General features: G+C 34.2%; 1 protein-coding gene across 1 annotated transcript in view; it reads left to right on the top strand.

Annotated features, from left to right (window-relative positions):
• LOC310650412 (histone deacetylase 9-like) overlaps positions 1–15,058 on the top strand; it is a gene marked incomplete at both ends in the record, with an annotated part of 104,019 nt that overhangs the window by 67,326 nt on the left and 21,635 nt on the right. Inside the window, 2 exon segments of the mRNA XM_083379396.1 lie at positions 9,794–9,925; positions 11,748–11,860. Of these exon segments, the coding sequence (XP_083235522.1) occupies positions 9,794–9,925; positions 11,748–11,860 (245 nt within the window).

The following is a 15,058-nucleotide window of genomic DNA, read 5'->3' as shown; positions in this document are numbered from 1 at the left end:
GATTCTGTGAATGCAAGAAAAATCAATAGGCACCAGGTGACACCATATTTAAAGGTAATGAGGGCAGACAGTAGTGAGATTGCAGAATATATTCAAGGTGTAGAGCATGGGTGTCAAACTGGCGGCCTGTAGGCCGGATGCATTATGTGCAGGCCACCCCAGCTCCACACAGGCAAAAAACATCATGATACATCATGATATGTCACATGACACAATCAAGTTTGACACCTGTGATGTTGAGGAAGGGATGAATCGCTAGACAAAACAAGTTGATGAAATTCAAATTATTCCCAAATATGACATCAGATTTTTCAAAAATTCTTTTTTCAAAATTTAAATATTGCATCAAAGCCAGCTTTCAGCTGTATAATAGTATGTGAGTTCTGCTGCTTTATCGTTTATAAAAGCTCACTTATTGAAGTTTTATAAATTGATTACTGATTACACTGGTCTACAAGGAGAAAGTCTCAGAAATGAAAGTAGCTTAATTTTACCAGAATTAGGTCACTAATAAAAAGAAAATTAAGTTCTGAATATTAATTGGCTCCAGTTTCTAAGATATAGCTTCAGGTCAAAATTGCATCAAAATAATTCAAAATTATCAGAGGGATGTGTGATTATGCTCCATAACATTTCTGCAAAATGTGATATAGTAATGAGAATGGTGCCACACCAATCATTATAAATTTATCTTTTTATTGATACCAATAACATAACTTTCCATTCATTTATATATGCCCTGTGAACCGCCCTGAGTCCCTTAGGGAGAAGGGCGGTATAGAAATCTCAATAAAATAAATAAATAAAATAAATTTACTGGTTTTTCATGTAACATTTTCATGCTTTTTGGATGAAAAACTGACAAGGTCTAATATCAGATTAAACAACAAGGTTCCTCTGTTGTAATCTGGAGCCCAGTAGCTCTGCCTTACTCTTAGGCAATTCCAAATCCCTGACCAGATCATTTAGTTCACTTTGTGAAATTAGATGTGGTTCAGGAGAAGCATACATGGGGCTAAAGTTTGGTTCCCCTTACATCGACAGTTCCGGATCAGGTGCATCCTGTTCATCATCTTCATCATTATCTGAGTCTAGAGAGTAGGATTCTGGTGGATCTAGAATTGGCAAGTCCTCACCATGGGGTACAGGATGCAGTGGGGATGGAATGTTTGGATATTCCATGGTCCACTATTTATTTCTTGAGATCCCTTTTGCAATTGAGGGAACCATGTGAAAAGAGAAGTCACTACTATGATTGGTGGGTTCCCTCCACCTCATTGGAATTGCAAAAGGCATGGACTTTTTCTTCTTGTTTAGCCAATGATGCAGATAAGTTACAGATTTAATGCAACAATAATGAGGGGACAAACTCTAGTCCTGATCCACTATTTTGTATCCAAATATAGGTGGTATACCTTCTTTACCACTGCCTACTGCACTTTTGAGGTGCAAATGCAACCTCACCACAAATGTAGCAGAAGTTATCTGCATTGTTTACATAGTTTTGTGGCATCTTGGCTTCGGAGGGAAAATATCATGCAACTGTTCCTTGGAAATGTTAAGCAATAACACTTTCACAAGCCACCAAATATAACTGTATGATGCATAAATCTGACCAAGACAAATGTACCTTGCAATAAAAGAGTAATAAATTACAGTTAGGTAATACTCTTTAACCTCAAAGTGAAGGTAAATTTATACACTTCCATGTGGTACCATTTTCACTGTTCTACCGTACTTTGTCAAGAAATTGCGAGGCATTATGATAAGTAGACACCTCCCTCCTTTGTAGGCAAATATATTTGCCTGTGTATAAATTTTTATTGTAAAATGTCTTGAAAACTTTAGCCAACCAGCACTTTTATCACTTGTTTTATAATTCATCTAATCAAACTATGTAAGAATTAACACATTTTATCTTGGAGGTAGATAATTTCCCAAAATTTGTAGACCAGTGTTTATTGAACTTAACTGATTATAATTTTTTATAAAAAAAATTTATTTTATAAGTCAGTAATACAAATAAATTAGGACAACTGTCTCCAATTTGGTACTCTCCAGCCATGATGTCAGACAGTTTTATGAGTTGTCTATGCATATCTGGAGTGATTCAGATAGACAACATGATGAAGGACAAACTGCAATCTGAAATTGATGTTAAAATGATAGCTATATTGAAAGTGATATAGTAATATTAAAAGGGTTTTTTTGTTCAAGCATCTTGTGAAATATTTCAGAGTTGAAAATCAAATGTATAGATTTCTATAGAGTCTTTCTGCAGGAATGGAGGCAAAGTCCTTCTACAATTGCAACTGCCTTTGTTGAATGCTTGTACAATATTTAGTTGTTGTTTCATATCAAGCAGACCCGTCCTTTATTTATCATATCACTCATCTTATAAAAAAAAACCAAAATATTAGGCTCCACACAGTTGTGAAATTGCTGGCATATTTAAACATTTTCTTCCCTTTTTAGGAAGCACAGAGTCTGACAGTCTGATAAAGTAATGGGATAGATCTATAGTAACAAAAAAGGAGGGAATCCTATAGAGGCCCATAAGAATAAAGCAGATTCTATTTGCTGCTGTAAGAAATTGTACATGGAATGGCATTTCTGGTCTATATAGCACAAACTCTCATCTTAGATGAGAGTACAAAGCTCTCCCTCTTAGTCATGGCTATATATCAAGACTTCTAAAACAGACTGTTTGGTTATTGATAAAGGATCTTTTCCAAGCTATGGAAAGGTTTATATTAAATATGTGCTCAAACTCACAATTACTATTAAGGATTCATTCTGACAAGTGACTTGACTTGACTGAAGGCAAGTAAGTATGTTGGAGCTCCTTTTGAATAATGTTTTATAGTCTTTCTTGATTTTCTCATGGGAAAGTAATATAAATGAGAGTGATTCCTCCCAGTTGGCTTTCAGTGTTAGCAATGCAAATCATGCTGAAATTGTACATAATTCTCTTCCAAAGGAAAGGAAATAGCTTTTCAATAGTTTTCCTTAGTGTCCTATTGACTTATAGTGGTATACAATTAAGTCTGTAAAATTACTCTACCAGATGGAAGTTTATTCTATGCATGAAGCTAATTAAGTCAAGCTTATTTAATAATTCAGATTATAAAATCCAAATCATAAAGTAATTTTAACTTAATTAAATTCTGTAGGGAGATTAAAACAGATTAACATTGCCACTTTTGTTTTAATATTTATAGATGTTCATTTGTTCCAAGCAGTTCAAATTATCACACATGATTCTTCCCATGTTATCCCCACAACAACCCTAGAAGATAGGCTACTTTGAATAATGATTTACTTAATGTTAACAGGGACCTTCCTGGCTGAAGAGAGATTTAAATCTTGATTTCCTAAAATAATTGTGCAAATAACATATTATTTTGATAAGAAACAGATAACAATTTATTCATTCTTTGTGGCTGTTTGTTCCTAATATTTCTGTATACATAAATTGGAAGTAGAGATGCTCTAGAAGAGAAAATCGCAATCATAGCAAATATTGATGGACAACACTAATACAATAGATTCCAAGGAAGGAAGGAACATGTTCCAAAAAGGAGGACAAGACAAGATTCAGCACAGTCTGGAGCTGAATCATGTTAAGAGGAAGAGCTTTAGAAGAGTCATTCCCAGGCTATATCTGTTAGGGTAGTATAGGTTTAGTCTGGCAAGATTCTATCTATATGGTGTAAGCAAATAAAGAATTGAACTTTTGTTGGATTGTTTTATGTTGCTCCTGGGCTAGGCCTGACAAATTCTGGCTTTCCCCAGACATGGTAAGGAAGCTTCACCCACTTACCATTTTATAACCCTTAGAAGCATACTCCTCAAAGTGAAAGGAAATTTCCATCAACAAAATAATAGTCATGCATTCTCTTTTTTTTCAAGCCAAAGGTCAGGCTTATCATTTAAATAGCAAGTGTGAGAGTGAATTCCCCAAAATAAGCAGAGTTAGGCCAAATCAATGGATTGGACTAAAACATTTCATAATACCACTCTTTCAGAATTGCTTTTCACTTATAGAGGCAAGCAACTGGTTTCAGTATGCCATAAATGACAAGGTAACCATCTGTGACACATGTTAGAGTAAAGCTTAATGTTCCTACATGGCAGTTCACGATTTGATGTGTTGATGAGGTCATGGCAGTTCAGAGCAGTTTTGTAAGAGCAGAATTATCTCTTAAAATTAAATTAATAAACTGCTAAAATATTAATTAAATAACAGGTAATATTAATGATTAAAGTAAATGATAAAAGCAAAGGTTAAAATGTGAGCTGATACATTGGAACTCTAAAACACCCAGGCATTGAATTTTAAAGTCTAGAAAGCTCAGAGCTGAATTATTATGAAACAACTTCATGGATAATTAAATGCTGTTTAGTATTGAAAATCATGCAGCAAGAGGCATTCGGTGAAATAACCTGGATCTCTGCAGAGTAGTAATAATGATCAGGATTTTGTTCTTTGCCTAGAAATCAATTGGCTATCAAAACGTTGCTTTAAGCAGGAATATAATATAGCTTCTTTGCCTTGTTCTTAAGACAAATCTGACTGCTGACTTTCATACCAACTGGAGTTTCTCATCTGGACAGAAAAGCAATCCCATGTAAAAAATACATTAAGTATATAATGAGTACAAGCAAATGCATCACAATGTCAAGGTCAATATATTTATTTGTTTGCTTATCTTGCCAGGTGATTAGACTCAAAACAATTTACTTATTTTATTATTTTTACTATTGCAATTTAAACAAAAATATTACTATCACAAAAGATCTTAAACCAGAGATAATAAGCAAATTCAACTGCTGCCTCATTGCCTCCCCAGGAATGATGAAAGAATATATTTATTTATTGATTGATTGATTGATTGATTGATTGATGGGATTTATATCCCGCCCTATCTCCCGAAGGACTCAGGGCGGCTAACAACAAAACATATAAGTACAGAAATCAAGATAAAAATAAAATTGAAATCGTCTGTGCAATAAATTAAAATTAAAGATTAAAAAATAAATTAAATATAATATAATCTTCATTGCCTTTCTAGAAGGTAGGAGAATGAGGTCTCTCCAAACAATAGATGCCAGACTTTCCACAGGACTAGAACAGGGTTGGAAAATGCTTGCTTCTTCTCTTCCATATTTCTAGCTTCTGAAGATGGGAATGTGGAGCAACTCCTGAGTAGGCCACACTAAATGGGAAAATTCTGTTCAGACCAGATGGTACTGGAGGAAATGTGAACTCAGTGTGCTGTTTTATATGTGAAAAATAACATTCGAATTTGACCTGGAAAAAGTACCCAACACAGTGCCAACAAGAATGAGGTAAACCAACTAAATGGCTCTAACCCATTAACAGTTGGTTACTGTATTCTGTACTGAAGATGACTTGGAATTTTCCAAGTCATCTTCCAAGACAGTCCCAATTTTCCTTAAGAAACCCACATATTTTAGATTTTTATGTTCTGGAGTCAAACTATATTTTTAGGAAAGGTGGTGGTCTTTCAACTACAGAGATTTCTGAAGAGGATGGATTATTGCCATATTTGTTGAGATTCTATGGCTATGGTTGCTCTGCTAGATTATCTCTGGCAAGGCTGAAATGGAGAAGTGTGACTGTCCTGGTTTTGTTGAACTTTTGGCCATGGTGTCTGGACCTCTTTCAGGGTTGGAAATGTGGGACATCATTTTACAGTAGTTATTCTTCCTGAGTAGCCAACAGCAAACAGTATGTATCTGGGGAAACAACATGTGTCTGGGAAGAGGTCACATGCTCAGATTTTCCATTATTACAGTTGCCCTGGTATTCAACATTTACATGAAACTGCTGGATTAGGCCATTAATTCATACAGATTGAGGTAACATCAGTATGCTGAAGATATCCAGCTCCACACCTACACTGAATACTAATGGGCTGGAATAGTTGTGAATCCAAAGGCCTTATAAATCTGAATATGTTCCATCTGTAGATTATGTGGAGAATCAAGGAGATCATCTTGAGGGAAAGGTAGTGTTTGGAAGAGATTCAAGTAGGATCCTCCTTATTCACTTAGATATAAATTGGTGCAGAATGTGTGGGTAGTAAATGACACTGGATACATAGCAAATGTAACAACACTACTAAGTGAGCTGCAAAGGATTTGTTTCTGAGTGCAATTCAAGGTGCTGGTTATCATCTTTAAAGCCCTACATGGTTTGAGATTATGTTACCTGAGGAAACATCTTTTTCCAAGAGTCTCTATCCACCAAATTTGATCCAGAAGATTGGGCATGCAGCAGATCAGCCAGGGAGTTGACTGGCGGGAACTAAAAGATGGACCTTCTGTGCCATAGATCCTACTTTGTGAAATATTCTTCCATTGGAGATTATAATGGTTCCAGCCCTTTGGCCTTTCATAAGACTTTAAAAATTTGTCTATGTATCCAGGCCTATAATGTGTTAGGAGCTCCACTTCTTGGCTTTCTTATTAATTGCTTATAACTCAGCTCTTAACATGTATTTTTTTATCCCATTTATATCCCGCCCTTCTCTGAAGACTCAGGGCGGCTTACAATCTAAAGCACAAATCAATGTGCTTAGCAATAGCCTTCATTCTATGTATATGCCTGCTTATTAGGGCTTTTGCCACCCCCCCCCCCAGCGGCATTATTACAAAGTCAGCTTATTGCCCCCAACAATCTGGGTCCTCATTTTACCTACCTCGGAAGGATGGAAGGCTGAGTCAACCTTGAGCCTGGTGGGACTTGAACCTGCACTAATTTCAGGCAGCTAGTGTTACTTAAGGAGGCATTAGCCCACTGCTCCACCAAGGCTCTATTTATTTTTATGAAAATTTTATTATTTTTAATTGTTTTATGATTTTAGAATCATAAGTCACCTAGAGTCATTAGACTGAGATGGATGGCTATAGAAATTGAATAATGGAATAAATAAGGTAAAAGGGAAAGGAGGTAAATAAAGCACAATAAGTCTTGCAAGATTGATGTCAGCCCTTTGGGATAAAGCAGATCAGGATATCAAGTTCTTATAAGCCTAGAACTACATTTTATTGAGATAATATAGTAACTGAATTTGGCAACTCTGATTATGTTTCACCTTCACCTCTTATATCACATTGAATACTTCTTGTTTCTCAAAACTTAAAGAATCTTTTTGCTTGAATAGAATAGAATAGAATAGAATAGAATAGAATAGAATAGAATAGAATAGAATAGAATAGAATAGAATAGAATAGAATAGAATAGAATAGAATAGAATAGAGCTGGAAGGGACCTTGGAGGTCTTCTAGTCCAGCCCCCTGCTCAAGCAGGAGAACCTATACCATCTCAGACAGGTGAATGTCTAGTCTCTTCTTAAAAATCTCCAGTGAGGGAGCACCCATGATTTCTGGGGGTAAGCTGTTCCACTGGTTGATTGTCCTCACTGTCAGGAAGTTTCTCCTTAATTCCAGGTTGCTTCTCTCTTTGATCAATTTCCAACCATTGTTTCTCATCCTTCCCTCTGGTGCTTTGGTGAACATCCTGGCCCCCTCTGCCTTGTGACAGCCCCTCAGATACTGGAACACTGCTACCATGTCTCCCCTATTTCTTCTTTTCTTTAGACTAGCCAAACCCAAGTCCCATAGCCGTTCTTCGTATATTTTAGTCTCCAGGCCTTTGATCATCTTTGTTACTTTTCTCTGAATTTTTTCTAAACTCTCAATATCTTTTTTGTGATATGGTGACCAAAATTGACTGCAGTATTCCAGATGTGGTCTTACTAGGGTTTATAAAGTGATCTTGATTCTACTTCACGTGATCTTGATTCTATGCCTCTGTTTATACAACCCAGGATTGTATTAGCTTTTTTGGTTGCTGCTGCACACTGCTGGCTCATAGTCAAGTGATCATCCACTAGGACTCAAAGTCCCTTTCACAGTTACTGTTTTTAAACCAGGTCTCGCCAAATGTTCTTATTTGCTTCAAACTCATCCTGGTTCTCTACATGTTAGAGTTGTCTCCTCTATGGAGCTGATTCACAAACTTGAGTTTCTCCTGGACTCAGACTTCTCCTTGGATAGTAGGTGGAGACCATGATAAGGACAGCCTTCACACAATTATAGCTAGTGCAGCACTTTTGTCTTTTGCTGAATTAGGATGCATTGCACATAATCATAAAATAGATAAAAACAAATAAAGCAATAATACAAACCAAAAACACATGAAAGCTGAACTTCATAAAATAACTATAACTAAGTCAGGAAACGGACTTACTGCTTTTGGAGCACCAGGCCTAGGCACAAATCCCAAGTTTTTAGCACCTTGTAAAAGGCCAGCAGGGTCAGGGCTAACCTAATCTGGGAATGATGTTCCACATATGAGTGTCACTCTTGTTTTTCTTACTTTTACATTGGAGGTTTGCAACTTCCTTGAAGTCCATTGAAGGAGGTTTACCCTTTTACAGATTGTAGCCATCTGGATTGTTATACATGCCTCTAAATTTACCCAATCTACTCCTAGAGTTGCATTGTTTGCCAATTAATTTTGGAATGAATTCAGAGTGTGGTTATTATTTTTAAAGCTCTCTATTGTTTAAGACCTCAATGTCTTCAAAAGTATCTTCTCTGACTGCCATCACTAAATCTGCCAATCCATTAAACAGGAAGAGAACACATGTTGTAGGTCCCATCTCTGAAGGAATTCTACCCACAGAGACCTTTAATCAAACTTTTTCAGTGGTGGTCTCCTTCTCTGAATCAGCTTGACCCTGCAAAACGAAATCAACTTTCTCCACAAGGCTGTTAGTACATGGCTCTTTGAAAGAACAATAGGAGATGATAAGACAGAATGTGTCCTTGGTGGAGGAGATTGTTAGGATGGGTGGGTTGTTATGATTATAATGTTTACGTTTATGTATATGATTATAATGTTAAATTATTTTGCTGATGATTATATAGTATATAGCTCAGTTTATAGGAATGGAGTATCACGAAAGAGATAAATAAATATGTATACTTTTTGGAAAAAAACATACATATATTAGGTTTATCCTGTTTTTTGTTGTTCAGTTGTCATAGTTGCCATTCTTTAAATATCCTTTTTTGTTTAACTTTTCAGTTTATAATAATAAAGCAACATCAGTGCATTTTACAGGGCATTTGAGAAATGAGTAAAGTAAAACAAATAGTTTTGAACAATATTTTGTATCAGCGCTTGACTTTCCAGATTTTAAATTCCATTTGCCCTCAGCCCTACCTAAATAGCAAACGTGAGAGATGAATGGAATTGCAAGTAATAATATTAAAAACACCACATGTTAACCACATTTGTTTTATATAAACGTGTAGAATTCATAAATCAAACTCTAGTGTTTATGATTTAAAGAGATGATTAGGAATCCAAAAAGCCAACGTTTTTGCAGAAGAACAAGCTAATCATGACTTGTTTGCATTTTGCTGGTGTTTATTCTTTTAAAATTGGTATTTGTAGATTTATTGAAGCTTCAGCAGAAAACAATATCAAACCAGAAATAAGATGAGTAAATACAAACTAAGTGAATTATCATTCATTGCATTAAGCCATATATGTAAAAAGATAATATAAATCATGATTCAGACATTTATATGTGAACCTACTATTATTAATAAGATACATAAGCTTGTTCAATGGCTATGTTGCTAAGTTGGAGATTGTATACAAACTGCAAACCTGGAAAGGCAACAGGTCTAAAAAGGAAGGTTGCAGGTTTGTAATCTGTAATGATAGATTTTGTGATCTTATTCTCAGCCTCCGAACCCAATTTGAAAGTTCGCTCCAAGTTAAAACAAAAAGTAACAGAAAGAAGAAGAAGCCCTTTACTCAGAAGGAAGGATGGAACAGTGGTCTGTTCATTCAAGAAAAGATTATTTGAGATGACAGGTAATGAACTAGAAATATCATGTCTAATTATTATTATAATTTATTACATAGTCAGCCAAATATCCAGAGTGGATTTGGCATTTTTATTCACCTGTTAAGTTCTTCCCAAGGCTTAGGATAGGCAGATGTTGATGTTTGATGTGGTTAAAGGTATTATCTCAGGATATAGGTTTTTCTGAGTAAAGCTGCCTTTTGTAATTGACTGATGATGATTATGTCAATCCAATGGTGTTCGTGTGGTGCTCCAGTTATCTTGGAATTTCACTCAAAGGTATTGGTACTACCTTTCCTTTCTTTTGCCACAGTCATTTTATTTCTATTTGCAGATCTTTGTATTTTGTTATCTTCTCCAGTTCTTTCTCTTCTATTCTGCTTTCTCCAGCTATTGCCATATTCATTATCCAGACTTTTTTTGTCTTTCTTATTGACAGTTGTTAAGTCTGAGTGTTATGTGGCAGGTGCCTGACTATTTGAATTCTAAAGTACTGAAGCAATTTAGCTTCTTCATTTTCTTTGACTTTCTCTATTTCATGGTCCTACTAGTTCTTATTATATTATATTATTTCTGCCACTGGTTTCTTTTAATAAGAATCATTATTTGGAAGATACCTTTAAAATTAGAGTAAATCCTAGGAATTCTGCACTTTTGAAAAATGATTTAGAAAAGTTATTCACAAGAAATGTTTTATATCTTATGTAAAGATAAACCATGGTTCCTTCAGCTATATGTTAAAAATGGCCAAACTTTTCCAAGATTCCATGCAAGGCTTGAAAAAGATTGTGATACTAAAGTCACTTTAATTAATGGTTTATTTTTAAAAATAGCATCTTTATTTTATAGTTTGTGAAAAAGATCAGATTCTTTTAATGAATAGCAGAGAGGTACCATGTTTGTGCTTGCACCTCAGTAATGTCAGTCACAGCCTTAGTAAACTAATTTAAAGGAACCAAATGATATTGTGTATCTTTTGGTTATTAGCATTAAGATTATTTTTGAAGACAGTACGGTAATTATAAGCCATCTGTTTATTTACTTTTTATTTAAAAAGGGCATTTTATGTTTGCATGATGAATAGTATATATAATCATACCATTCTACATTGATGTGTGTGTGTGTGGTGTGTGTGTATGTATATATGTATACACACACACATATTCTTTTGATCAGCTCATAAAATATATTTTCTTTGTCTACATAATGAGTTTAATAGGCTCTTTAATCTATTCAGTGGTATATTATTTTACCTTACCATGTAATCTTAAAATAGAAGAACTTTTTAATAGTAAAACAAAGTATGATAAAATCATTAAGATACTATATTAAGGTTTTGAAGATTCTGGTTTTTCCCTTAGAATTCACTGACTGAACTGCAAATGAGGTATTGTTTTTTATTAGTTGCTCATATAAAGGCCAGTTCACAACTGAGTCCTCCAGGGGTTTATCCAAACAGCCTAGGAATGGTAGCAGGCCTCATGAATTGATGACATGTTATCTTGACCTTTGAGAGTCCAGTATCTCTATCATGCTGGTCTCTTACAGAGGCAAAGAGAATGCAGCCAAAGGTACTTCCTTTTCCTTTACTCATTAGAAACTTTTTTTTAGTATTTTGCCTACCACTGAGAAACTTGCCCATCTTGGAAGGAGAAAAATATTGCTCAAGTAATAAATTGTGGGTTTTTATGCAGTGGAAACATTATGATGTAAAGACAAATTATAACATGAATAAAAGAATACATTGTGTGGGCAACTTATTTTATGTTATAGCTGAAACTTTCTGATTACTAATCCTACTTAGATTTATTTCTTTTACCAACATTCCAGAATCATCAATTGGTAGCAGTTCTCCAGGATCAGGTCCTAGTTCACCATGTAATGGTCCTACAAGAAATACAGAAAGTGAAACATCAGTATTACCATTGAATTCCCAAGCTGAGGTAAGAAAATAATTGTTTTATGTATCTGGTATTTGGATTACTAATATTAAGATACCCAAAACTGCAACCAGTCCAAAATGCAGTGCTTAAGTAGTTATGGGTACTAGATGATTAATCATGTAACATCCATCCATTGAGAACTGCACAGATTATAATTTTGTTTCTGGATGCAATTCAGGGAGGTGATTGTCACCTTTAAAGTCCTTTGTGGTTTTTCCAGTCCACTCTGCCTATCCTTTTAAATCTGAAAAATAAGGTTCGTTCTGGATTGCTACCTTTAGCCAGTGTCATCTTCAAAGATCTCAGGTTTGGATGTTCTCAATTGGCCTCACACCCCTCTTTGGAACAGCATTCCCTCCAATCTAAGAGTGGCTTCAATTGTAAGGTAGTCCTTGACTTAATGGCCACAATTGAGCTCAAAATTTCTGTTGTTAAGTGAGACATTTGTTAAATGAATTTTGCCCCATTTTACAACCATTCTTGTCACAGTGAATTTCTTGTTAAGTGAATCACCACAGTTGTTAAATTAATAACAAAGTTGTTGAATGAATCTGGCTTCCCCATTGACTTTGCTTCTAAGAAGGTCAAAAAAGGTGATTACATGAACATAGGATATTGCAAATGTCAATAATATGAACCAGTTGCCAAGGATCTGAATTTTGATAGGGATGCTACACTGGTTGTAAGTGTGAAAGTGGTCATAAGTCACTCATGGCTGTTGTAACTTTGAACAGTGACTAAATGAAGTTGTAAGTCAAGGACTACCTGGATTTGTAATTACATAAATTTGTAATTTCCCATTAAGATCTGATTTTTTTCAGTGGATCAAACTTTGGGTCTGAAGGGTTGTTTTCTGTCCCTCCTAGGGGAGTGATTGTATATATAGGTTATGATTGTTTCTTGGGACTTGGGAAAACTAAAGTGTTTAATTCTTGTGTTTTAATTTTTAATCTTACTGTTTTGTAAGTTTAAGTATCACAAAGTCAAACATGATTGGAAGAACATGTATGTATGTGTGAATGGATGGATAATGCCTTTTGCTGGATATCTGTGGACTCCTTGTCCAATATTTAAATGTAGGTAAATGATCTTATTGTATATAATAGCATGATTTCCCATAATTTCTAGGGTGAAGTAGTAGCAAATGCTTATTGAATATTCAAGCACAGGAGTACAACTATATCCCTTAGCAACTCCCTAAGATTGCCATCTTCTGATTTTGATGCTACTAACTGCTCCAAAACTGTCCTATAGTCTGGGGATACATGTGTAAAAACTAATATCTAAAATATTGGGATGCCAAAACAGTCTTCCTTTAATGATTAAAATAAACATCTTTTAATCTCAGATATACTCTGTTGCTTTTATCTAAACATTGACATAATGGAGGAAAATGAAATTGAAAATTTTCCAGAAATTTAAAATCCAAAGTTGTAAATAATTATGTATACAAGCAAATAGTTCAGTTTTAAACACTTTTACTAGTATTCTGCGTAATATTATGGTATATTGTAATAAAATACTTCTGATGCAAGATAAGCCACAATTGACCAGAAACTTATTAAAGAATATATATTCGTTGATTCTCATGTCTTAAAGCATATATGTTTTTAGAAGCTTACCTGCAAAACATAACAATATATATTCAGATGTAGACATGTGCAATCTAAATATCTTCGATTTAAAACAGTTTAGATTATTTTATTTTATTTTATTTTATTATTTTATTTTATTTTATTTTATTTTATTTATTTTATTTTACTGAATTGTCTGGTCAAATGCAGTGTAATCAAACAATGTTTATTTGAGAACAGGAAAATAATTTATTTGGTTCTTTGGAAAGTTAGCTTAATAGTGGATTTATTTTGAAATGTAGTCTGCCCAGTTCTTTTATATAAAATAATTATGAAAAAACCTCCCATTACATTATAATTTTCAGTGACAAATCATAATATCTTTTACTGATATTCATTTATAGGTCTCAAAATATGTTGTACAGTTAATAATTTACATTCAAATTTAGTATTACATTACATGTTTCAGTCTATTCTCTCAGCTTAATTCAGAATCAACATGGTATATGCTTTCTTGACCAGCATGCAATAAAGGTTCAGTTGGTTTCTGAAGTTTCATCCTAGTTGATAATGTTGGCACAAGTCTATTCAATATACCCTATATTTGCCAATTATTTCATTCTTATGAATTGTATTTCATTACTCAAACATGTTTTGTACATCCCCAGTGTTCAGTAAAAATCTTTGATATTTGTCTGTTAAAAAGTTAATGTTTATTTATTTGAATATTATATCCCATAATATTTAGATACTGTTCAAGATATCTAGTAACATATTATCATTTCCCACTCCCCAGAAGAGTGGTTAGAAAAAATGCTTTATCACAAACTATGCAGGTACAGTTGGTAGAATAAAATCAGCTTTCAAATTAAATTTACATTGCATATAAATGTAAATAAGATCTTAAAGAACTGATGAAAGGCCACCTACTATGCTAATCTAGCTTTTTAGGGAAGGGACAGTTTAGATATGGCCACTGGGGCAGCCTTTTCATCCCCCCCCCCCACATCAACCAGATTTCTATACTTGTATGTGTGTAGTTAGGATGAAAGATGTTTATTAGCAACTGGACTACCAAATGTTGGTTGAATAATTTAAGATAATTTGGAATTATCAATATCCTTTGCTGGAGAACTATTTTAAAAAAGTATTAATAGAGTTGTAAGTTGCTCTGCAAAGCTAATGGAACTCTTTTTAACTCTCCTTTGAAGCAGATTCTTCAATACACACACACACACAAATGTAAAACTACAATGAGTAAGAGAGAATCAGAAAATACTTGATATTATATGCATCAAATGTTGATCAGAAGGCAAGAGTTCAGTTTGATGTGCTTCATTCAATTTATTAGAATTATCTGTAAATATTAGAAACTTCCCTCAAAATTTGGAAAATACTATGAATTTAACCTGAGATCTGTTGCATGCAATCATATATTCCTTCTCATGTAAATTAATTTATCAAAAAATAAACATATATTTGTTTCAAAAATTAAATGATATGCTAACAACAAGACAACCTCGTGACAGTTCCCATTCTGCTAAATGGATGGGGATTCCCAAATTCTTCTATGAGTGAAAGAAAAGGCGTGGAGACATTTTCTGTTTGGGTGAAACACCAAAGA

This window comes from Vipera ursinii (assembly GCF_947247035.1).
Source record: "Vipera ursinii genome assembly, chromosome: Z".
Classification (NCBI taxonomy): domain Eukaryota; kingdom Metazoa; phylum Chordata; class Lepidosauria; order Squamata; family Viperidae; genus Vipera; species Vipera ursinii.
Note: the sequence above shows the minus strand (reverse complement) of the source record. Positions and strands in the feature narration are given on the sequence as shown.